The 22,897-nt window shown below is 52.8% G+C and overlaps 1 protein-coding gene across 2 annotated transcripts; it reads left to right on the forward strand.

Annotated features, from left to right (window-relative positions):
• Positions 1-188: 188 nt before the first annotated feature.
• AK2 (adenylate kinase 2) lies at positions 189-6,998 on the forward strand. Of its 2 annotated transcripts, XM_009706902.1 has the most exons (6): positions 189-315; positions 2,222-2,332; positions 2,441-2,535; positions 3,226-3,298; positions 3,895-4,090; positions 6,170-6,998. In XM_009706902.1, the coding sequence occupies exons 1-6, from the start codon at positions 241-243 to the stop codon at positions 6,175-6,177; spliced, it is 558 nt and encodes a 185-aa protein (XP_009705204.1). In that variant the 5' UTR covers positions 189-240; the 3' UTR covers positions 6,178-6,998. The 2 variants fall into 2 exon arrangements, with proteins under 2 accessions (XP_009705204.1, XP_009705203.1); XM_009706901.1 differs by lacking the exon at positions 6,170-6,998 and having other exon boundaries at positions 193-315; positions 3,895-4,293.
• The last annotated feature ends 15,899 nt before the right edge of the window (positions 6,999-22,897 follow it).

The raw sequence follows: 22,897 nt of genomic DNA on the forward strand, positions 1-22,897 counted from the left end.
CCCGGCTTTCAAGGCTGTGTGCCGGGCCCTGCCACGTGTTGGCCGGTTGCAGACCATGCCGCTGCTACGAGCGGGGACACGACCCCACCGGGGTGGGGGGGGTCCAGACCCCGGCTGGGCCTCAGCCCCCGCGGTCCTGCCTCTGAAACCCTCCCGGTGAGCTCACCTGGTGTCTGTCCTCTCCCGCAGGCTCCGAAGCTGGCTGAGACCTACTGCGTCTGCCACCTGGCAACCGGCGACATGCTGCGGGCCATGGTGGCCTCGGGGTCCGAGCTGGGGAAGCGGCTCAAAGAGACGATGGATGCAGGGAAGCTGGTGGGTAGAGGGGGGAGATGTGCTGGGAGGGGAGATGGTCTGGCAGCACCTGGAATGAGAGCAGTCAAAATGCACCTTGTAATTAGAAGCCTCAGTGACAAAATCCAATTAGTGGAGGAAGGCAGATTGCAGGGTGAAGGCAGGGGTGGGGTGGGAGTTTTCCTTCTCATTATCTTGCAGGAGAAACATCCTATAAAAACATCCTTCCTTTTCAAAATTGCTCTTTGCTTACCAGCAGCCTGTGTCGCTGGGTTGGTTCTTTCTGCCACAGTACTTTTATGCTCACGGAGTGCAGGCTGACTGCCTGGTTTGTGGCTCCTGAATGCTGTTTGAGGTGAAGGTTTATCCTTGGAGCTGCGGGATGTTACAGCCATGCTTTGCCACTCCTGTCTCTCTGCACATGATGCCCGGACTCCTGTTGGGCAGAAAACTTTGTTCAAAGGGTTTATCTGCGTCCCAGCTCTTGCGTAAATGCCATTTGTCTGTAACTGTAAGGTGAAAATAGACTTAGGGGTGTTGCTGTGGTAGTTGCGGTGGGTGCTGTGTAAGAGAGACACTTTGGATCCCCAAGAGACAAAAGTTAGGATCAATGACACGTTTATTTTCTGAGGGTCTATTTATCTTGCCAAAATAACTGAAATATTTTGGGGAACCTTGAGAGACAGCAAATTGCAGCACCTTGCCCCAAAGCTTAAGCAGTGTGGGGCAGACCTAGGGCATTGCTGCTGACCATCATGGGCTCATAACACCCCACAGAGAATCTGCAGGCCCCAAGTGAGAAGAGCGACGTGGCTTATCTCCAGCTTTCGCTCAAAGCTTGCATTGCAACACCAAGCCAGCAATATCCCAGCTGGTTATGAAAGATAGGAACGTTATCTGGCAAGGCTGGTGGTGCCACATGTATGTGTGGCAGCCGGTACCGAGCTGCTCCCCAGGTATGTCCTAGCAGCGTACTCTGGCTCTGCGATAACTCATTTGGGAGCACAGCAGTGTTCAGGATGAGGTTTTATGCTCGATTACGAAGCAAGACCACTTTCTCTGAAACGGGTAATCAGGAAAGTGCAGAAGTGACTTGTTTCACCCGAAGTTCTGCCCCCCACCCATACCCTTCCTGTTCCAGGGCTGTTGTTTGTGTGTTGTGACAGTGTGATCCCAAATCCTGCTGGGTCCCAGCTGCGTGTGCTGGAGAAAACAGCGCTGCTGAGGAGAGCTACTCTTGAATAAACAGCTATTGTTGGGGCTGCAGCATCTGTTAGTACTTTCCAAATGATGCAGTGTAGAAAAGGCACTAATCCCAGCAATATGCTGAGATCATGATGGGGGGAAAAAAAACTAGTGAGGCCAGAGCTTGTCAGCGACTCTTGGGCATTTACCTTCACACCAGGCTTACAAGAGTCAATGAACAGCTCACCTGCTTTGCCCTTCCTCACCAGGCCTGCCTACTGAGAGGGATGTGTGGGTGAAGGTACAAAGTAACAGGAAATAAAGGTTATGTCAGTATTCTGTATTGTGAATTGGTTTAAAAAAAAAATAAAAAATCTAGGGAGTTCAAGCTGATGGTCTCCCTTGTAAAGACAGCAACCTTTGTAACAGTGAGGTTACAGCGCTGGTCCAAGTCCCTGCACAGGCTGGAGTGTCCCTGGTGTGAAATGTGTCATTAGCCACGTCTTAGCATTGACACCCGTGGCGGGAAGCGCTTCCCTGACGTGGGCAGGTCCGAACAGGCAGCTTTCACCCTGTTAACAGCAGTGCCCTGTGCTCTTGCTGCCACCTCTGGGACCAGGAATGGCTGTAAAAAGGGTCTGATGCAGCCTGGGCAGTGGCATGGGTACAGCAGCTCTGGAGGCAGCTGTGTGTAAAACTGGGGTGTCCCTCCTGACCATGCGCCTGTCTCTGCTCTCTGCAGGTGAGCGACGAGATGGTGGTGGAGCTGATTGAGAGCAATCTCGACTCTCCTCCTTGCAAGAACGGCTTCCTCCTGGATGGCTTCCCACGCACGGTGAAGCAGGCTGAAATGGTATGTGAGCTCCTGTTCGGGGCCTGCTCTGGCATCTCCTCCTTCCCTGGAGACAGGAGTCCCTTGGCTGTGCCTCTGCCCCTCTGAGCTGGGTGTTCTCTGTTGCAGCTGGATGAGCTCCTGGAGAAGAGGAGAGAGAAGCTGGACTCCGTCATTGAGTTCAGCATCCCTGACTCCTTGCTGATCCGGAGAATCACTGGACGGTAATCCTCCTCTCCCAAACACCTGGTGCACGGGGCAGGGTTTCCTAGCCTATGGGGGAGAGTCCTAATTTCCCAGGTTATTCTGACAGTGCTGTGGTGCTGGTCTGTATTAGATTTCTGCTCTGTTTAAGCCTTCCTGCTTTGATCCCTTACCTGCTCTCCTGTGCCTGGGCCAGCCTTGAACAGAGCCCCTTCCCTGCCCTGTAAATAGGGGTTGCCGATACGAATCAGCATCCTTGGTGACCCAGCTCAGCCTTTAAGCCTGGTGTCCGACAGCTAATGTCTTTGTGCTCTTGCTTCTCTGGAGCTGTTGCTGCTCCCTTACACAGGATGCTGCATACATGTTCGGGCACTGCTGAACACCCTGTCCAGGGTCAGCTGTGGCTGTGCAGTCACCTAGACATCTCCCACTGTTTGCTGTTGCACTGTGTCACCCTTGCACCTCCAGGAGCTAGACCCCTTCCCCAGTAAAGCATAAAGTAAAAACCCCTCCTCCATCTCCTAGCACAGCTGCTTTTTTAAATGCCTGAAGAGGCCCTTGGTACAGAAATAACTAGAAGAGATTTTTTTCTTAATAGAGAGAGGCTAATTGGGTTGCTGTTGCAGATGTTTCTGTGCTGATGAGTGGCAGGTTCAGGAGAACTTGTCCTGGCACAGGGCTACTTTGCTGACACTTGCTTTCTGTCTTAGGCTGATTCACCCAGGGAGCGGCCGCTCTTATCACGAGGAGTTCAGACCCCCGAAAGAGCACATGAAGGACGATGTATGTGAGCTCCCAAGGCCACAGCTTGTGTTGCTTTGGGTTTAGCTGATGCTTTGCAGCATCCCTGGAAAAACTCATTTCTTTCCTTCTCTTGTACCTTTTGCCCTGGCTTTCTGGGGAGCGTGGGGAACTGCCTGGGCAGCCTGAGCCGACGGCGCTGTGGGGAGCGAGGCCTGGAGGGATGACTGAAGGGCATGGCCGTTCTGCAGAGCCGGCCTGGGCTCTGCCAGCCTCAGAACTGGTTGGACTCTGTCCATAGCTGAAGTTGCGGTGGGTTGTGACTGGCTTCCCTCCTGGGGAAGCAACCATAGCTGGTGTCTGCTCTCGAGGCTCCTTGGGCTCCTTTTAACAAGCAGAGTGGTGTGTGGGGGAAAGACCATGATGCTGAATCCTTGTCTCTTCAGTGACTGCTCTGGCACTTGTTTCGGCTGCCCTGGGCTCGCCCCGTTCTCCCCTGCGGACCTGGGGATCACCTCTGCAGCTCCACATTGCAGCCTGTCTTGGAGGAGGGGAGCAGGGGTTGTCATAGCTGTGGAGAGACGGGGGGAGCATGCCAGGCTGCAGCTAGCTGGAGACTGTCCCCTTGCTTCTCCCAGGTCACTGGAGAGCCCCTGATCCGCCGTTCGGACGATAACGAAACAGCCTTGAAAACCCGCCTGAAGGCCTATCACACGCAGACCTCTCCCCTGGTCTCCTACTACAGCAAGCGAGGGATCCATACAGCGGTGGATGCCTCCCAGTCTCCCGATGTGGTGTTTGCTAGCATCCTGGCAGCCTTCTCGAGAGCAACATGTAAAGACCTGGTTATGTTCGTTTAGGGCTCTGTCCCAGGACGGAGCTCTCCCTTCTTTCTCTCTCTGTCTTCATCTCTGTCTCTGTCTCTTTGGGGCTAGGGAGGGTGAAGAGCTAAGCAGAGTAGAAGAGGAGGGGACAAGACGATGCAGCCCAAGGCAGGGCTGTGCTAATTCTCTATTAAAGAAGCTGTTAACGGTCTCTATCTCGGTATATGTGCACGTCGGTCTGTCTGCGGATCCCGGAGCTGTGCCCCTAGAGGTCGCAGCGAGCCCAGGCACCGGCTGCCAGAAATGGGGTTTGCACTTTGGGTCCAAAGGCTTCTGTTTTGTTCTAGAGCTGTGGCTCCCTGGAAGGCACTGTGCTTTCAGCTACTCCTGGCTGCTCCACAGGGAGTTAGCAGAATGTTGGAGGTCAGGACTGAGCAGTGGGAGGAAGGACCTTCACAGGGTGCTGGAGAGGTGATGATCTCTGGCTGCAGGAAACAAAACACGGGGTTGGTTGTGGGCAGCATGTGAAGGGCTGTGAGTGTGTCAGCCAGGGGAGGGACAGCTTGGCTGCGAGTGCAGCCTGCTGCTGCTCGGGGCTGGGCGAGAGCTTGTTCTTGTTGTACGTGTGTTACTCTGTGGGATGGCAGGTTACCTGAGAGCACAGCCTGTCTTCCATTCTGATGGGACTTGTGGGGCAGAAGGCGGGTGGGTGAGAGCTGGGGGTTTTCAGCCTCTCCTCATTTGTGGGCCCCGCTATAGCAAGTGTTACTGAGATGCCTTTTGCTTTCTTCTTAACAACATGATGTTTCTGGTCAGGGTCTGACAGTCGCTTTGTGTGGCAAGTTGGGATCTCCTGAGGACAAGAAAAGGACTTGGGTTTTATCCCTTCACTCTTGGCTTGGCTTTGGCCAAGGAGATGAAGATTTGTTGAGCTTCTCCTGATCCCAAAGTCTAAATAAAGCCTTATTGCAAAACAAATGATTTTTTGAGGCCCGAGACACAGCATTATTAACCACTGTCTTCATGTGCCCTTGAGCCAACAACCTTCGTTACGAGATCACGGCAATGTGCTTGTTTCTTGAGCAAATCAAGCAGCTCCATCAGGGTGTCCATTTGAGAACACCACGTGCAGTGTGGTTAGTGCCCCAGCTTCTCGGGGCCGTTACACCGCTATATGGTGACCCTGCAAGGCTGGTGATGACCTTTGCCCACGCAGGATTCCGGCCCTTCCTAGAGGACCCTGCTGTAAGCGCAGATTGGCCCAGATGAAACTTTGTCCTTTGGCCTTCTGTGTTTGTTTACTGATTGAGTGTTACTGAATACCCTTCTCTGTCAAGGAGATGGCCTGTCTCCCTCCTGTGCACTGAGCTGCTGTGGGCTGTACATCCCGAGCAGATGCCTAATCCTCAGGAATCCCTTGCTCTTTTTCTTGATAATTTCTCTTCTGTCTGAAAATTGCTCTCTGTCCTCGTACATCCTTTCCAGGGAAACAATCTCTTCCCTTCCAACAAACTGGAAATAACACCAGGAACTGAAAGCAGTTGACTTGTTGCTCTTGAAAGCATGTGACTGAGGGGAGAGAGGGTTTGAAAGTAAACAGTGCCGGTTTCGTCAGCAGCCTGCAGTCCCCCGAGATCACCCAGATGGCCGTTGCCTTGTCAATTGTCTGGTTTTCCTGTGAAAGGGCAGCCCCGGCGCGTGGCGTCGGCACGTTGGGAAGTCGGGATAGCATTTAGCATAGGACTGCTGTGCTCCAGGGTAGTGGAGAGGAAAATGTGTGTTAGAGCTGCCTCGGCATCTCAGTAACTGTAAAGAAATTCTGAGTGGAAGCAGCTTTTATCTTGGCATCTTGAGGGAGTCAGAGAGCTGCAGCCCCCTACACAGGGGCAGGGTTCCCAACGAGTTGGTGTTCCTGGATTTGGCCAAGGTTTTACTCCACAGCAAGAACAATGTGTTCTTCTACTCTCCGTTTTCCCCCTTGTGCTCACTTTGCATCCAGCTTGCTGGCCTTTTTCTGCCATAAACCATGATTAATTTTGGTTTTTTTCCCTAAATCTATTTTTTTTCTCTTTGTTCCCATTTATTCCAGCTGAGTGATTCCGTGAACCAGATGAGACACCACCAAACGCTGCACGCTCTGCTACATCACCCATCGCAGCCCTCCCCTGGGTGCAGGGGAGGCAGGGAGGGCAGCTGGGAGGGGGTTATGATTGATGGGAGGGGAAAAAGGAGGTGGTAGGCAAGGGGCTTGGGGGCTGATTTGGTTTTTTGTGTTTGGATTTCTTATTCAGCAGAATCATTGTGAAGAGGAGATGGCCTTCTCCTTAGAAATCACTGTTTGGGAAGGCAAAACAATTTGTACAGAGTGAAGCATCTCTGCCAGTGATCAGGTGCAGGTCCCTGGCCTGTTAGAAGGGTAAGGCTAGATGCCGTTCCAGGCGTCTCCAGGACTTTCAGGGCTTGTCTCACGGGCTCTTTAGTACTCTGGGGCCACTGCAAGGTTTGCTGTGATTTTTCTAAAGTTGCTTCCTGTCAGCGAGGACCAAAATGAACAAATGACTCATCATTTCTGAAATGGAAAGGAAAAAAAGACGCCATCGTCTTCCTGGAAGTTTTGTTTTTCTTGTTCTGCTGCATTCCTAAACTCTGGCATAGAGACCTCTCAAGGTTTCTCTGCTGCTGAACAGAGGGGCTGCGGCTCTGGTCCAAGCCTGCCTTACTTGGCAATGGGGTGGCTTTTCTGTCATCTTGACCAAGCTGGAATTCACAAAATGCTGAAGAAATGCAAAAGAGACTTTCTTAATTGACTGCAAAAATAACATTTGATTCGTTTTTTTGCATTTCTTTTTTAGATCAAATGGTGCCTTGTCTAACCTCTGAATCAATAATAAAATAACCCCTTTTGCATTTTGTATCTGTTGCTGTGTCCTCTTTGACCCACAGACAGCGTGGCAGACGAGAGGAGGCAGATGACAGCACAGCCAACTAACAATTGAGCTGGGTGGATCCTCGGGCCTTGATCCTATCTCAAGGATGTTGTTCTGTGCGGTTGAAAATGGGCCTTGCAATTCCTTTTATCTCTTTTCCTTGCTGAGTGTGTTCCAATGCTTTGTATCACCATAGCGATGGTGCCTTTTGCTGGTTTTCTCTCTCCCGTTTCTTCATGCGTGACGCTGAAGGCACTGAGCCCCTGTGTATCCTGACCCTTTTTGGCCAGAGATCCCTTAAGGCATTTTTAACTGATGTAATTTCTAGCCTTTTTCCTCCTCCCTTTGCACCACCAGCATGTGGAGGAGGTGATGTTATTTCCTCCTCTCCTCCTGCAGCAACTGGAAGCCACGTATTGTGTCTTCTGTTTCTGCTCATTCTCCTTCTGCCTTTCATACCTTGTTGCATCCCTCCCTCCCCCTCCACCAGTGCCTCTCTCTAAATGCAGAGGGCAAAATCTGCTCTAACGCAGGGGACGAGAGCATTTCCTGGCCTCCCTTTATCCTGCCCCACAGGGACCCTGACCCTGGCTCTCCGAGGTACCTCAGAGGAAGGCTGTTGTTGATGTGCTGATGGAGGATCGTACGTACCACCCTTCCAGCCCTGCTTGTGTTCGGGCCTTTGGTTTAAGGCACTGTGGACCAGCATCAGAAAGGGTCAGGCTGCAAACGCCCATTTCCTCCAGAAATGACTGATTTCTTCAGCATAATTGGGCTCTCACTCCTCCGCCATGGAGTCTCTCTGTGCTCTGGTGTTTTAATTGCCTCTCTGTACCTCCGATTAGCATTCTCTCTCTTTTTGAAGGCAAGCTTGTGCCTCTCTGGCGTTTGTGGTGTTCTTCCCTTGTTTCTTTTGATGATGGATGTTTAACTATGCTCTTCCTCCTTGTTTGGGATTGTGTCCTCTACTACTTGCCTGCTGTTGTTTTAAAAACCTGTTCTGCCTGCTCCTCCTGGCTTTCTAGTACGTGGGATGGAGAAGTCTTGGCTCCTCTGAGCTAGGCTTCTTCCGTTTGATCCTTACTTAAGTGTGGAGCGTGAAATGAATCGTTGGGGTGCTGTGGGAAAGGCTGCTGTGGGGAGGCTGCTGAGCTCAAGCCCACGTCCTCGGTAGCTGGAGCTGTTCTGTGACCTGTCTCCGTCATGTTGACCTTGAATGTTTTCCACAGCACGTGATGCTCTGCAGGTGCTGTAAATTCCTTCTGTTCAACCATTTCATTCCAGCAAGCTGCTTATCAGGCACTCTTTTGAAAACTGTGTTCATATTTCATACACACAATTATTCAGTAGCTATAAAAGGAAAAAATTCCTATTTGTAGCACAAGGACCAGCATCAAATGGGACGCTGAATTCTCACTGATAGAGGAAGTGACCTGTTCTCTAATGCAGCGATATTTCTGCTGAAAAGAAACAGCATCTTGGATGGGGGGAGGGATGAGAAGCCCTGGGCCATCTCTTTCCATTAAAAATGTGCTGCAGTCCTAAAAATATAGTATCTGCCCTTCTCCCTTCCTGATGAAACCATCTCCGGCAGACGTTGCAGAAAAACCTTTCACTGTGGATTTGCGGTTAGTACTAAGTCCACCGACTCCTGATGGTCTGGTTTGGAGCTGGTCTTAAGTAGCTGATCGATACCTGATCTCTGACCTTGACTTGGGAGTGAGGAGAAGTCACTGCAAAGATTGTCTGCAGTGGGTAAGCAGCACAAATTTCTCATCTGTAGAGGGATTGTACAATCGCGGTACACGTGTGCCCAGCCCTGAAACAGAGCACCTGGCGCTGAGGAACAAAGAACTGGCTGAGAGTGATGAACGGAGAGGGTGGAAAGGTGGGAAGAGCGCTGGGGACACGGGTGGTAACTGCTGCGGGTAAGGTGAGTGCCTGTTTTGTCTGAGCCTGCTTCCCGTGACTGCCTCTGCTCTCCCTTCCCTTCCAGGTATGTTGAGCCACGGCTTCCCCCAAGGCCACCGCTGGCCTTTGCCACTGTTCCCTGTTGCCACCCTGTCCTTCCCGTGGTCTCCAGGCTCTTTAGGAAGAGCCGCAGCGGTGATGCCAAGCGAGGTCCTGGGAGGTGGAGGACCAGAGGATGGGATTTCCCCCTCCTGTCGCTGTGGCAACCGTTGGGCAGGGAAGCAGCAGTGGGGTGTGATGGGCGGCTGCGTGGCCGTGGAGGGGTGTGATGCGGAGGCAGGGCTGTGCTGACATCACGCCGGGGAGGTGGTGCAGAGGGAAGGGGAGTGGGAAAGGGAGAGCCAGGGAGACTGCGGAGGGAAGAGAGCTGCCTTGGGAGTGGGCTCCAGGGAGAGGTAAGAGATGCTCTGGGGGCAGTGGGTCAGGGTGGGCTCTGCGAGCAGCTACGGGATCAGAGCCTGCCTCGGCGTCTTTCCGGCTAACATGCTGATGTGGGATGGCTCTTGGGCAGCAGCACTATTATACAATGCCCTAACAGCCTGGCACAGCAGGGCTTGGTTCTTGGACGGTAAGACCAGGTGAGAGCCTGGCTGGCTGGTGCAGAAACTGCAAATGTGTCCCCCCAGGACACCGGTGTGTGTCACTGCCACTGTGTTGGGAAGAGCCAGCAGTACCTGCACCTCCAGGATGGGCTAAAGGGACTGGGGAGCAGCCCTGGTCCCTCTCTGGAGAAGGCGACCAGAGTTCTCTCTTGAGATTAGAGCACAGATCATTGATGAAATGAATGAGAAGTTTGGAGACCCCCTGAGCTGCATCTAGCTAATAGGAGGCTGTAAGCAGAGCTGGTGCACTGGAACTGAGCCCAGCAGCATGCGTTTGGGGTGGGAATCCTAAACTGCACACCTCCAGCAGCCTCAACACTTACCCTGCCCGTGCAGGAAGCAGTAGGTCTGGGGAAGGCAGCCAGGTGTACAGTTATTCCCGGGAGCTCTCTGGATGTGGATCCTGGGATATGCAGACCTGGAAGGCAAAATAACAAAAGTCCTTGAAACTGCTCTGGCTGTCCTATTGCCTTTTAGCATAACGATTGCATAACGGGATCCGATCTGCTGGTGGAGAGAACAAGGGGTGACGGTCACCTCTGTGCCCTGCAGCATCCCAGCGGTACCTATGCGCTGTGCTGGCCCGTGGCCCTGGGGTGAATTTTATCTCTCTTCCTAATCCAAAAGCTGGGCTCGTTCTTTAACACTTGACAAAGCTGGTGGGTTTACAGCTCCGATTCCGCAGCAGGGGGGTGTATGGATTCTGCACCTACACGCAGGCTGGGCAGCAGTGCCCTGCAGTATGTTAGCAAACTAGAAAGTGAGCTCGTTAGCACCCACTCAACCTCTGCTAGCCTGACTTTCACCCATCAGGATCATCAATGTGTATCTGACGGAGGAAAGTACATTTGGGCCGTTGCCGGTAACCCCTGTGGGTGTCAGAAACCGGTATTGAGGTGGAGATGGAAGAGGCACAAAGCAGAAAGTCAGTAGGGCTGAAGAAACCTTGTCTGAGATCCAAGAACAGGGAGAGGCCAATGCTCTTGTCACAACCATTTTGTTGAAATAACTTTCACATGATTCCCCTGTCATTTAAAAGGCTGGGGGCAGCAGTGGGGCTGTGGAGAAATGTGGCCAGGAATGCTTGAGAGTACATGAGAAAGCAGAATTGCAATAAGGAGCATAAATACGCTTTATTTAGGGAAAGCCATTGATGCGAGATGCACAATCCTCCCTCGTGAAGGCACAGATGCTGGGTCTCTAGGGAGCGTTTGGGAGTGGCCCAGGGTGGCCATACAGCTTCTGCTGCCGTGTGGGGCTTCTGTGGGAGCAAGGGGTCAGAGGCCCCACGCTTGGAGGCTTTTAGGAGCAAGTAGCGTGGTGTCACCTGGGGGGCTGTGTGGCCAGCTGCGTTTCATGCCTCTGGTATGGGTGGGCACGGGAGGAGAGGACCCGCTAGCCACTCTCTGTGCCAGCCCTCGGTGCTGCACAGGGCAGCTGTGGTGGGAGGGAGCCAGCTCTGGAAGGGGCCCAGGCTCTCTCCTTGCTGGACATGGCCTGAACCAGGGTCCCGGGGGCAGTTTGGGAAGGGTGCAGGGAGGAGTTAACGCTGCTGTTCTGCAGTTTCAGTCCCTGAGGTTGCAGTTCTGCGTGGCCAGCTGCTATCGCAGCTAGGACTGCTTCTAAGTCATGTTGCAACTTGATTTTTTCTAAGGTTATTCAAAATGTAGTGGGGGAATGGCACCAGGACCTCCTACAAGGAGAAAGGCCAAGTCCACCCTCCTAGTCCTTGACCTTCTCCGCTGGCTCTCCTTGCTGTTCCCCCTATACTTGCCTACACTGCAAAAGGGATGATCATGTGAATATTACACAGCCTGGCATCTGCACATCAGCTGAAGCAGCTGAGTCTCTGACATGCTCCTAGCGCCTTCACAATCTTCTTCCACAGCCGTGCTGTGTTACCTGTGCGTTTGGTCCCTACCATAGGCTATCACCGCTAGACATAAGATAATATAGAAATACAATAAATGGGAAATTGTGCCGGGTGTTGGTACCCAGCCTGCAACACAAGTCCTGCCGGGAAAAGAGGGCTGTGGACCTGCGAGCCTCTGCAGAGGCGTGGGGCACCGGGAGGAGCTGCCCTTGTGCCAGTGTCCAGAGAGGGCCCTGGGAGCTGAGCCAGGTCCTATGAGACGTTTTAATCCTTTCTATTCCATAGCCTATCTTGGCCGTGACTCCGCTGCGGTGAATGTTTTCCTGTTCCTTTGGCAGGGGCTCACGCAGGCATTCGCGGGCACCTACCTTGCGTTTGTTTGCACTCCTTATCTGGTACCATTGAGAGCAGGCAGGGCAGCAGCTGAGTCAAGGAGAGCGGGCTGGTGTGTTCCCAGTACTGCCTGGGCCACCCTGGAGCCCCCTCTATCCTCTTGCTAAACCCAGGCTCAAATTTCCTTCTGCTGAGGCAGCTGTTTGTTTAATAGCTGAGGTTACTTGAGTAATCAATAGTTCTCTTGTTCCCAATGGAACTATTATCCCTTTGGCCAAATCAGCATTTCTATCTTTGCTATAAACCTGGTCTTAACTCTCAGCTCTGGGGGGATCTAGGTGTAGTCCCGACCTACCTGTGCAGAACCCTGCTCCTTTTCTTTCCTCCTGCCAGCGTGGTTGTTTTTTCTCTGAGGTTAAGCAAGAAGGGCTGGAAGCACATGGAGAAATTGATGGAGCCGTTTGACTCTCTTTGGACTCAGCCCCTCTCTTGGCTCTGCCCCAACAGCTCATTCTCTGTGCCTGCTTCTCTGAGGAGGGCGGTGAGGACAGAGTCAGTAGGATCTTCACGGCCAAGGGCATTGCCGATATAACTCCCCGTCTGTGGGCTCCAGGACAACTTGGCTCAGCTGCTGCCAGCAGAAGAAAAACTGTTCCCATCATAGAGCAGGACCTGTATCCCAGAGAACCAGGGCTGGAGGACAAGGAGCCCACAGTAAGGCTCCATGGCTGCAAATAAATTTTCTTTGCAAACAGGCGAAGGCACCGACTCCCTGGAGCTGGATTTCCACTGGTTCCATCCCAGCAGCCAAAGGCTGGGCTGTGGCTCTGGGCTCCAGTTTCCTCCGACTGAAGGAGGCCGCAGGGTTTGTTCTGCTGCTGGGGCAGTTGAAACACCCTTGCTGTGCATTGTTAACGTCTCTGCACATCTCTGTTATTTCCAAACCAGAAAAGGTCACAGAGACCCAAGAGAAACCCACTTCCCTCCTTCACTGGAACTCCTCTTTCTGCCTCACACATGCTTTTGTTGCCACCTCTCGCTTGCCAAATGCAGGAACAAACCCCGGGGTTTGGCAGGGCTGAAAGCCTTGGCTTGTCGGATGGGAAAGAGGCATTCTTGGTGCTCGGCCCGGGGACAGGGCTCTGCTCCATGTCCACTGCCAGGTTCTCCAGCTGCAATTTTGGTGTTCATCCCATGCTGAAAGCACTGTTCTTGTGTGTCTGGGGAGGGGCAGCACCCCTGGGTGCTGGGCTGTGAATCCTGAAGGAGATCCACGGAAAAGAGGGTGGGAATAGCTGGAGCAGGACCCAGAGCTACGTGAACCCCAGCATGCTGGTGTGGCTGAGCTGCACGTACAGGGTATGGAAGGGCAGGAGTCCGCACCGGCTTGAGAGGCTTTTCCCCAAATATGCATGATGGCAGCGGGACAGGGAAAGGCAGAGGGAGGCCATGTAAAGTCAGGCTGTCTCTGCTTTGTTTAAATAGGGCTGTTACTGCCAACAGTTGCCCCCTGAGAGACTGCAGGGGCTTATGCTGGGGAGGGATCCTGTAACTGGGAGGCAGCTGGAAGGCACTTGGCAGCTACTGCTGTTTCAGTGGCAGGCACTGGACTTTTCCTGGTGCTCAGGGGACCTGGGATGGAAGCCGGGATCAGAGAGGGCAGGGCTGGGCAGATGAGAAGAGGTCATGGGTGCTGCCTCCCTTTTAGAAGGATGCTCTGCAGCAACAGCAGGGCCTGATTTCAGAGAAGCATTTGAGGGCTCAGTGCACGCTGATCACCACAGAAACATCCTCCTCGATTCCCTGCTGTGCACACTCCAGCCTCCTCAGACAGCACAGGGGCTCGTTTGCTTAAACACTGGCTAAGGCAACCCACAGATGACATCAGCCCCAGAGAGGGAAGAGGGTTTCTCATGGTGGTGAAGGGGTGAGAGAGAGGAGGGAGGGAGAAGAGGAATTTCCTGGCTGCGGTAAAGGTGGGCTCTGCTTGAAGAGAAGTTAGAGAGAATGGGCTTGTGGTCATGGCATCAGGCCAGGGGAAGGAAGGGGTGGGTCAGCAGCAAACCCCAGCAGAACAAACCCCGTTTACCTTGCCATGCTGGCCCAGGAATGAAGGACGCACTGAACTACAGCTCCCCTCTCCCCTTGCCCACCTTGTTCTGCTGCAGAGAGAGCAGAGCACTGGGGGAACAGCCCTGGACTGAACCAGGGTGAAGACAGGGGCTTGGCAACCAAGGGTCAGGCTGGGGAAGGATCTCATCTGAGACAAGGGAACCCTGATCAAGCTGATTTTCAAAAACTCATACATTTCCCACCTGGTTAACGCTGGCTCAGCCCTCTGGAAAATGACACACGTTTTCCTTGTTGCGGGGCCAGAGGGCTGTGCTGGGAGCACCCTGCTGCTCTCCCATCCCGGCTGCAGACGGGAGGTGCTGCTGGCAGGGACCAGAATCACTTTTCTTTCCCCTTTTGACAGCTGTTGCTGGTTATGAAACTGGGAATGTTCCCCAGCCAGTTCTCGGCAGGAACTGCCCTTTCCAGGGCTGACCGCATGGGCTGTTTCTTACTCTTCCCACCTCCTGACAATAGTCATGGCTTTGGGTACGTTCTAGTCTTGGCGAAGCACTGCGCTTCCCTGCTCCTCTTCCTCACACGATGCACAGGAGAGGTCCGTGGCTGTGGCATGCGAGGGGGGGATGTTTCCTCCTTGGCCTCAGATCAATGCAATTCTTGAGTCAGTTCTCTTCCCAAGCACAAAGAAAGAAATAAGAAACACTGGGACCAGTCCTGCTGTGGGGATTTATACCCCAAGCCGTCAGTCTGCAAGTAAACCTTGTTCCTAGCACAGAGATCCTGACACCAGCTACCATCCCCTCTCCCCACAGCGCAGGATGGAGATCAGACCTTGCAGGAGAGTGGTAGGCAGGAAAGTCATTATTTCTTGTCACATCTGATGCGGAGGCCAAGTCAGCATCCACAGCATGGACAAGGGAACACTGGGCAAAGCTTAGCGAAGACAAGAAGGAGACAGCAGGGCTTATTGCTACTGGAAGCTGTGGGTGTCCAAAGCTTGGCAAGATTCGCAAAGGGGTCAAGCATCTCTGTAGGCAGCGAGACTGTGCAGAAGTTACCACCAGTTACAGTTGCAGAGGGTAGGAAACCCCGGGGTTCAGAAGTTAAGCCAGTTTCTAAGAGAAAAGAGCAGAACTAGCAGGAAAGGGAAATGACTCCATGCCGGCTTACTTGCACTGTCCTTGCAGCAGCCAGCGTTGGCTACTCAGAGGACACTGACGGCACAGAAGTGGGTGGATTCAGGCCACATCCTTCCCAGCAGGCTGAGAGTTCCTCGGAAAGCCCAAATGGTGTAGCTGAGCTAATTCAGAAAGAAGTTGTCTGGCTAACGCCAAGGTCAGTCTGAATAACTCCTTCCACTCTCTCTTCCACTTTTGTCGTGCAGTGAGGCAGCGAGCTGAAAACTCCCCGGCTGATTTTGGGACCCCAGGCAGAGGTCAGTGAGCGGTGACCGCCCTGGTTCTCAGTAACAGATGAGTGTGTTAGCACCGAGCCCCCGCATTCAGTTCCCTCCCTGACTCCTAATGGCACACAATGTCAAAATTTCCTTGCTCTTTATTCCAGAGCTCAGGGAAAATTTCTGCCACCAGCGCTGAGTTAAATAAAAAGTTGGTAAATTCAGGAGGAAATGCGGCTTCTCGCAGCAAGGCGCTAACCTTTGGAATTGCTTTGAGAGTTGGTTAAGTCAAATATGATAACTGGCTTGGAAATATCCTGATGGTTTTATGACCTTTAATAATGTCTGTACTTCTGTACCCAGACAAGGGTCACCAGACCGCTCCAAGACATGACCAGATCCCCTCAGAGGGATAAAGAAAGAATTCTTCTCCTGTCTTTCCCTGTCCTGCTGTGATTGCCATTGCTCATTTTCTGTAAAGCACAGGAACTACCCCAGGCTGGAGCAGCATGGCTGGAGTGCTGAGCACACCACATGCCCTGTTCCCATGAAAACCCCCTTTGGTACAAGAATGATCTCTGTGTTACGGCACTTCTGGAGGTGCCGAGGTGGTACGTGTTTTGGAAATTTTGCCTCCAAGACAAAGAAGTGCAGGGTTGTTACTCAGAGGAAAGAAGTACCATGTCTGTGTCCTCAGGAGCAGACGGCAGGGTTTGAGCCCCATGCTAATATTCTCCTGGATGGTCCTGAAGAGACCTGAGATGCTCAGGCCTCTCCATTACCTCCTGGCAAGTGGGGGAGTATAGATGTGTCTCTTGCCCTGCCAAGATTAAAATGGTCCCTTTCACTTTCCTTATTTTGCTTTTACTGTCCCCAGCCCCAGTGCAGGGCTGTGAAGGTTGGGTGGAGGCTCTGAGAGGGTGTTATTTCACAGTGTCCTTCCCACAGCCATCGTTGAAGGGGTTCCAGGCAAGGAGAGGCTCTGCTGAGGGCAGTTGTGCTCTTGTCCTTGGAAGTTCTGCTGAGACTTTTCTCTTCCCAGCTGTTAACTGGTGCTTTTCTGATCGAGGCTCAAACCTCCTTTGAGGCCAAGCAGCTGTAGGGACAGGCTTCAGCCACTACCTGCCCGAGATAGCAGGTCCCCCTGGTTCTCAGTTCACTGGAGCCTTCTCCCATTAGCAGGTCACTGCAAGCCGTGGATTATACCCTGGCAGCAGGGATACTGCAACATGCAAGCCCTGAAACTGCGGCGCCTGCTCCACTACACAGCAAAATAGGTCGTGCATCAGCAAATGAAAAAGGACAGATGGTGTCTGCTAATACCGCTTAGTTTATGGCCTGCAGGATTAACTCGCTAGTTGTCATGTCTGCAGAAAATAGGAAATGGGTGGGTCGGGTGAAGGAAACGTGTGGTGTGCCCAGCCCTACCTGTGTTTGTAGGATGCACCAGCTGGAAAGGATGTCAGAGATGCTGTGAGGTTTTGAGATGCTGCCAGTGTCACTTTGGGGGTCTGGGCACTAGAGCTGGCGCCTTGTACCAAGCCTTCCCACCCAGCTCCGGTTCCCACACTCCCACGGCGAAGGTCAGTGCTGTAGGGAGAAAGGTGCTGAGCCGTGGAGGGATCTCCAGCAGAGACGGGGACACCGTTTGTGGTCTATGCCCCAACAACGGCTCTGCGGGAGACTCCCACAGCTTCCTGTCCCACGCCAGCTGCAGGACAGCCTCCAGTTCAGCCTTATTGAACTCCCAAGCACCCACGTGTCTGCAGGAGTGAGACAGAAAGCTGAGACAGAAGCCTTAGGTCTTTTCAATGCCTTCTCTGTGACACACTGTTCTCCTTTCCCGGAAACCAGGCCAATGCCTCACTCTGTTCTCCTTGCAGAAATCAAGCCCTGTGCCAGTGCTCTAGCTTCTCTGCATCTGCTCTCTTGAGGCCAGAACAAACCTCAGTCCTCTGCGAATGGTCCTCCTGAAGATTTCACCTTGATCTTTGCTGCCTCTGCTGCAGCCAGGTTTGCTCACATCCTGCAAGATGCTCAGCACCTCGAAAAACAGCTGCTATCAGGGAGAGAGGAGAGAGGAGAGCCTCCAGAGCCAGTGCTAGGGTCCTGCCCTGTCATGTCACCTCCGTGCCTCTTGCTGGTGGCAGCTGGCTGTCCCCACCGACTGCCTGGCCACCACCACGCTGTCACAGGGTGCCCAGGACAGGCAGCTCTGCCCGCTGCCGTCAGAGGTGTTTGTCACCCCCACCTTCTTCTAACCACAACCAGCTGTCACAGGCACTGGGGTTTTCTCCAGTGACTAATTTGCCTGTGTCTATGCCAACACCAAACACATAATTGTCTGTTTAACAGCTCGGGTGAGGAGGGAGTCTGGCTGCTTCCTCATACGGTAGGGATCAGACCAGCACTTTCCTGATGGCAGCACCCTACTGTGCTAAACCTTCTCAGTTATAAATCCCCTGTCATTAAGGATAGCAGGTCACCAGTAAGAGTGAACCGAGAGCAGGGATCACTGTTACTTCTGTCCCCAAAGCTCTACAGTTGGTGTGCAGGACAGCAGGTGTATAAAGAAATCAGAACAGCCTGTGCTTTTATTACAAAAGGAAATGCTTCTTTTGTAGAGGGGAAAAGCATGTCAGATTACTATTATAAGTAATTGCTTAATGCTCCCTACCTTTACGTCATTGCTGAAGTAGACGGTAGTTATCTCCAAGCTCCTTTTCGGGGTCTCCTTTCAATGCACGTGTAGCAGCGACGGGGCCAAGCCCTTGGCCATCCCGGCTGGCTGAGCCCTGGAGGAGGCAGGATGGTGAGCTACGTGGGCATGCGAGCCTCCAAGTTCTTCCCCCTCAAAATCTCCCCACCTCCCACCTCTTTTATCAGCTGCTGACAAGACTTGCCATGTGTGTAGGCGGCTCCCGAGCTTACAAGATGATTCCCCGCTCCCCCCACCTCCATCCATGAGAGCGTTCAGGATTTCGAGGAGGGGGAGCACAGCGTTCCTCCGTCTGCAGGCCTGTTCTGCAAGGGACGCGCGATGCTTTCACAGAGCTCCATGCGGTAACGCTCTCCCAGGATTTCACATGACAGAATCTTCCCCGGAAAGTCACAGCAGGGAGTGGAAGATTGCTGTGCTATGCATGTGGGTGTGGGGAGGGAGCAGCGTGGGATGGGGAGATGGAGGGGAGAGGAGGTGTAACCGCAGACTAAACCAGAACAAATCCTCTTGGAAGAGCCTTGAATTTCTGATCCCAGGGCTCCCATCTCCTGCCTTTTCCTCTTCATTTAAAAGAATGCCAGTCCTTGTTAAGTCCAGCAGAGAAAAAAAAGGAGTCGAGCAGAATCATCTCTTCTTTCCCTGAACACATCTCAGGGGACCACGAGAGGCAAACAGAACATGAACTAACTAGATCAACCCAGAAAGTGTGTGCAGATTTGCACACTGGGGAGAGCCCTCCCCAGCCACTGGTGTCTTCCCCGGAGAGACATACACGGCCGTTAATGACATCTCTGTCTGAGAAATGATCAGAGTGCGTGTCATTACAAATCAGTGCTTCCCCAGGGCCCTGGCAGAAAATGACCCCAGTGAACTTCAGTTCTTGAATACACAGCTGCTACCTCGTGAATGCAAAGCATCCCTCACCACAGATCTCAAAGCTCTCAGGGTTAAGCTTCGCTGAACCCCTCTGACAGGCCAAGGCTGCCATCCCTGCTCTGCACATAGGGGAGCTGGGACCCCGAGAGGAGAATTAAGGGAAGCCCACAGGCTCCTGGCACAACTCTTGAGAGCAGGGAGCTGGGACGAGACCCCGCACTGTACCTCTGAGAGGTTTAAAACTACCTCTGTGCTACTTGGATCCGTCTGTCCCTCTCATTTCCATCTAGATGCTGTGACTACAGCAACTTCTCAGGTTTGTCTGCAAGGTGTCACAGCACCTACCTGGCTGTGCCTCGTGGTGGGATTCTCAGGACACAGACCCTTGAAACTGTCATCTGCATTTTGGCTCCCGTGAATCCCGATGCATCTGGATCCCTTTGACAGCCCTGGCTGTCCCACCCGAGCAGGGCTAAAGGTCTCAACCTGCCCAGCGAGACCGGAGCTGAGTCATTCCAGAGTGGCCCCTGTTCTGCGACACGGAAGAATTCTTGGTGCAAAGCTGTTATCCTCCTTCCCCCATTTCATCATGTCTGAGGCTATTTCAGAAAGCAGCAACATGAACTGGATTTTCTCTAAACTCCATCTGCTCGGCAACACAGCCTGTGACCCATGAATAACCGCCCATCCCGGCGTGGGTAAAGAGGGAGAAACCCCAAGGAGACCCACGTACTTCTAGAGAAAACAGTCTGTTCCAGGGAGGGCTTCACACCTCAGTGCCAGAATGACTTGGAGGTTTCAGGCAGACCGAATCTTTATGTGTCCTGAAATAGCCGTTCCAACATCCCCTGTGTCCTGCGGGCCAGGGACGAGAGCAACAGGCAGTTATTTACCATACCTGTGGTACCTGGGTAACCAGGAAAGGGAGGTGGGCAAAGGGGACATGGTAGGAGCCGGAGTTTCTATTTCATTGGCTGCAAACCAAAGCCGGGGCGCCTGCCTGCCAGCACCCCACCGCAGGAATATTCCCGGCCACGGCACACCCCAGTCCCTCCATGCAAATACTCCCAGTCTGAGAGATGAGTTTCGCAATCCCTTCCCGGCAGCCAGCCTCTGCTTTCACTCTCTGAATTACGAAGGGGAGTTTTCATTACATCACCAGAAGCTCTTCCTCCTCGAAGACAGCGACAGAGCTGTCGCTCTGCTTTGCAGGGGGGGGGTTGGGGTGTAGGCGGCGGGGTTATTTCTCTGGAAAGTGACCCCGTGCCTCTTGAAAGCAGGTTCAGCCCAGCCCAGCCCAGCCCAGCCTCCCCAGCTGCTCGGTCCAGGCTGGGAACAGCACCGGGCAGTGCGAGTTGGCTCCAACTGGAGCCTGGACAAAGCACGCCCTGCACTGCTGCTGGAAGCCTTTCTGGGAGATACAGCATTCTCAGGCGGCTTTAAAAGTCGCCTGTGCCAAATCCTGCCCTGATTTAAGCAGCGAGGTCGGAAGTCAGCAGTCTTCCCTCTTTCTGCCAGCGTAAGCAAGAGCAAATTTGCCTATCGGAGCTGGGATTTGCGGAGCAGTTCACTGAAGCTTTTGAATTCCCCCTCCCTATTTTTTTTCAGTTTTGTTTATCTTTTCAAATATCCCTCAGTTAAACGGTCAGACTGGTGACGGTTTCCCTGCAGCCCCAGGGAGGGGCTGATCTGATCTCACTCCCAATCCAATGACTTACCAGTCAGCCTCTCCTCCCCTCCCTGGCAGCCCGCTTCCGTGCTCTCTCCTTCCCAGCCCCATGTCCTGGCTGAGTTGTTTTTTGTGGGTTGGTTTTTGGTTGTTTTTTTTGGGGTTGTTTTTTTTTTTTTTTTTTTCAGTTTGAATCAAAACAAACTACCAGGTTCAAACTGCTCCCGAGTCAGGGACATGCTGAGCAGGAGCCTCTGCTCCTGGCAAGGGGTATGGAAACTCACCATGGAGAAACACCTTGGCTGTGGAGAACTTGTTTTCAAGTAGATGGTATGTCTGGACCACGGCGAGGTCAGAACAGTTAGCAGTCTGTATCTCTGAGCTCCATAAAAGCACTGAATTCCCTCAAACATATAAAGACTGGCAAGAGGTCTGTGCAGCTCGGGAGCCGGAAAGATGGCTCTGAAGTCAGCATGAGCCCCTCGGATTTACCTTGGCCTCCCCCAGCCCTGTTTGTGTCACGATTCTTCATATAAGGGAATGAAGAGTCATTTCTGCCTCATCAGCACGTTGCAAGCTGATGCCTTTCCCAGGGACTCCAGATGGTTTTGCTCTCTGTCTTTCTGTTTGTGTCTGCACTACTGGTAATTCAGGCCTGTCTCACATTAGCTTTTGAGATGAAACCTTCCCACAATTACTTACAGTCTGTGCTCTTGCGCTGCAAAGGACGTAGGGCTGAGCTGTCAGTGCGCTGTCTGGGAGATCTGTCCCACACACAACTCCTGTTCAGGTTTCTCTATTTCAGTCAAGAGTGTGATTTTTCTAGTGAAATCATCAAACCAAGACAGTCTCTGCTGCAGATGGGTAGCGACAGCCATTTAAAGATGCCTCGTACCTGGCTCGTCTCAGGCAGGAATAGCTAATTTCAATATAATCTTGTTTTACACCCCTACAATATCTCTCCTTTCTTCCTCTAACCTTTCTTTCCTGACAGTGAAATGGGGAGAGGAGCCTTTCACTGCGGGAGCTCCACATCACAAGTGTCAGAGAAATGCTCGGCATCTTCATGCTTGCCCATGACCTGCCAGGGACCGGAGTTCAGCAACTCACACTGCCCAGGGGCAAAGCGCTCCACAGACACCCTTGTAGCACCCCTGCTGCTCTTGGAACAGAACTGTTTGGCTCCCTTGCTAAATTACCTTGCTAATTACAGGGTTCTTCATTCCAGGCAGGAATTTAACTCTCTGAGGCCAATCCTAAGTGTGGTCCAAAACTTCCAGCTGGTCCAAAGCCATGTGTATTGTGGCTGCAATGCTGGAGCTCGGCAGACGAATGTCTGGGGAACACAATCTTTAGGGAAGGAGTTGGGTGCAGCAGGCATCTTGGCATAAGCACTAAGTGAGGGTGTACGGTAGGCACAGAATCGATGGAGAAAAGCGCAGGGAAGGTAACAGGAGAGCTGAAGGGCAGTAGGAGAGGAGGAAGCTTCGTTTGTGTGCTCTTACGCAGGTGATTTACTCCCTCTGTGCCTTCATTCACCCGTCCATCAAACGAGGAAGCGTCATCATTATCCCTGCTGTACAGACAGGCACGGGGTCTTTGCCTACAGCAGGTCAGGCAGCGCAAGCACCAAAACCCCGGTGCTTTTGACTGTCAGCCTGGGTTCGGTTCGCTAAACCTTCTTCTCCATCCCAGAGGCACTGAACGGGGCCCCCCACAGCTGGGAAGGAGCCTGGTGATAACTGTGCAAGTAGGCTTTGCTGAGAGAAATGATTTTGGGAATGGCGATAGCTGGGAGACAGCGATGAAGCCACGCTTGTCACATGAATAACTATAGTCTGTCCAGTCAGAAGCTGACAGTCTACAGGGAAAGCAGCCCCTTCTGTGCCGATTTAACATGCACTTCATAGACACAGCAGATCTTTCTGCTTCGCCTCCCCTGCATAATAAGAGGCAGTGTCGTTCCCATTAGCTTATCTGCCTTTGAGCAGGAGACAAGGCTGGCAGACCCCTGTGGGCATGGGGGAACCCTGGAAGGAAACGGAGGCTTTTAAATTTCTGCATGACTGCAGGAAGAACACGGGTTGTAGTTTCGGTGCCTCGATACACAAGAGGCTAAACCCTGCACTCAGGGGAGAGTTCCTGGGTGAGTAAATCTCCACGCGACTCTTCACAAATATTATAAAGGAGGGCCACGGAGTGAGGGACAAGATGTGCCAGCAGGATGAACGAACACAGAATGGATTCCTGCGGTTATAGAACCCCCCTCTCCAACAAGAGGCGCTTTAAAAAGCAAACTGCCCCGAGGGAGCAGCCCTCCACTCACCCTCAGGAGAGTGCCAGGCTCCTTCACAACCCACCATTAGCACCAGGCC

This window comes from Cariama cristata, unplaced genomic scaffold (assembly GCF_000690535.1).
Source record: "Cariama cristata isolate BGI_N322 unplaced genomic scaffold, ASM69053v1 scaffold3839, whole genome shotgun sequence".
Classification (NCBI taxonomy): domain Eukaryota; kingdom Metazoa; phylum Chordata; class Aves; order Cariamiformes; family Cariamidae; genus Cariama; species Cariama cristata.

Coding starts and splice junctions, on each gene's coding strand:
- AK2 (XM_009706901.1), top strand. CDS start 241: ATGCTGCGGGCCATGGTGGCCTCGGGGTCCGAGCTGGGGAAGCGGCTC. Junction 316..2,221: donor CGATGGATGCAGGGAAGCTG/GTGGGTAGAGGG, acceptor TGCTCTCTGCAG/GTGAGCGACGAGATGGTGGT. Junction 3,299..3,894: donor AAGAGCACATGAAGGACGAT/GTATGTGAGCTC, acceptor TGCTTCTCCCAG/GTCACTGGAGAGCCCCTGAT.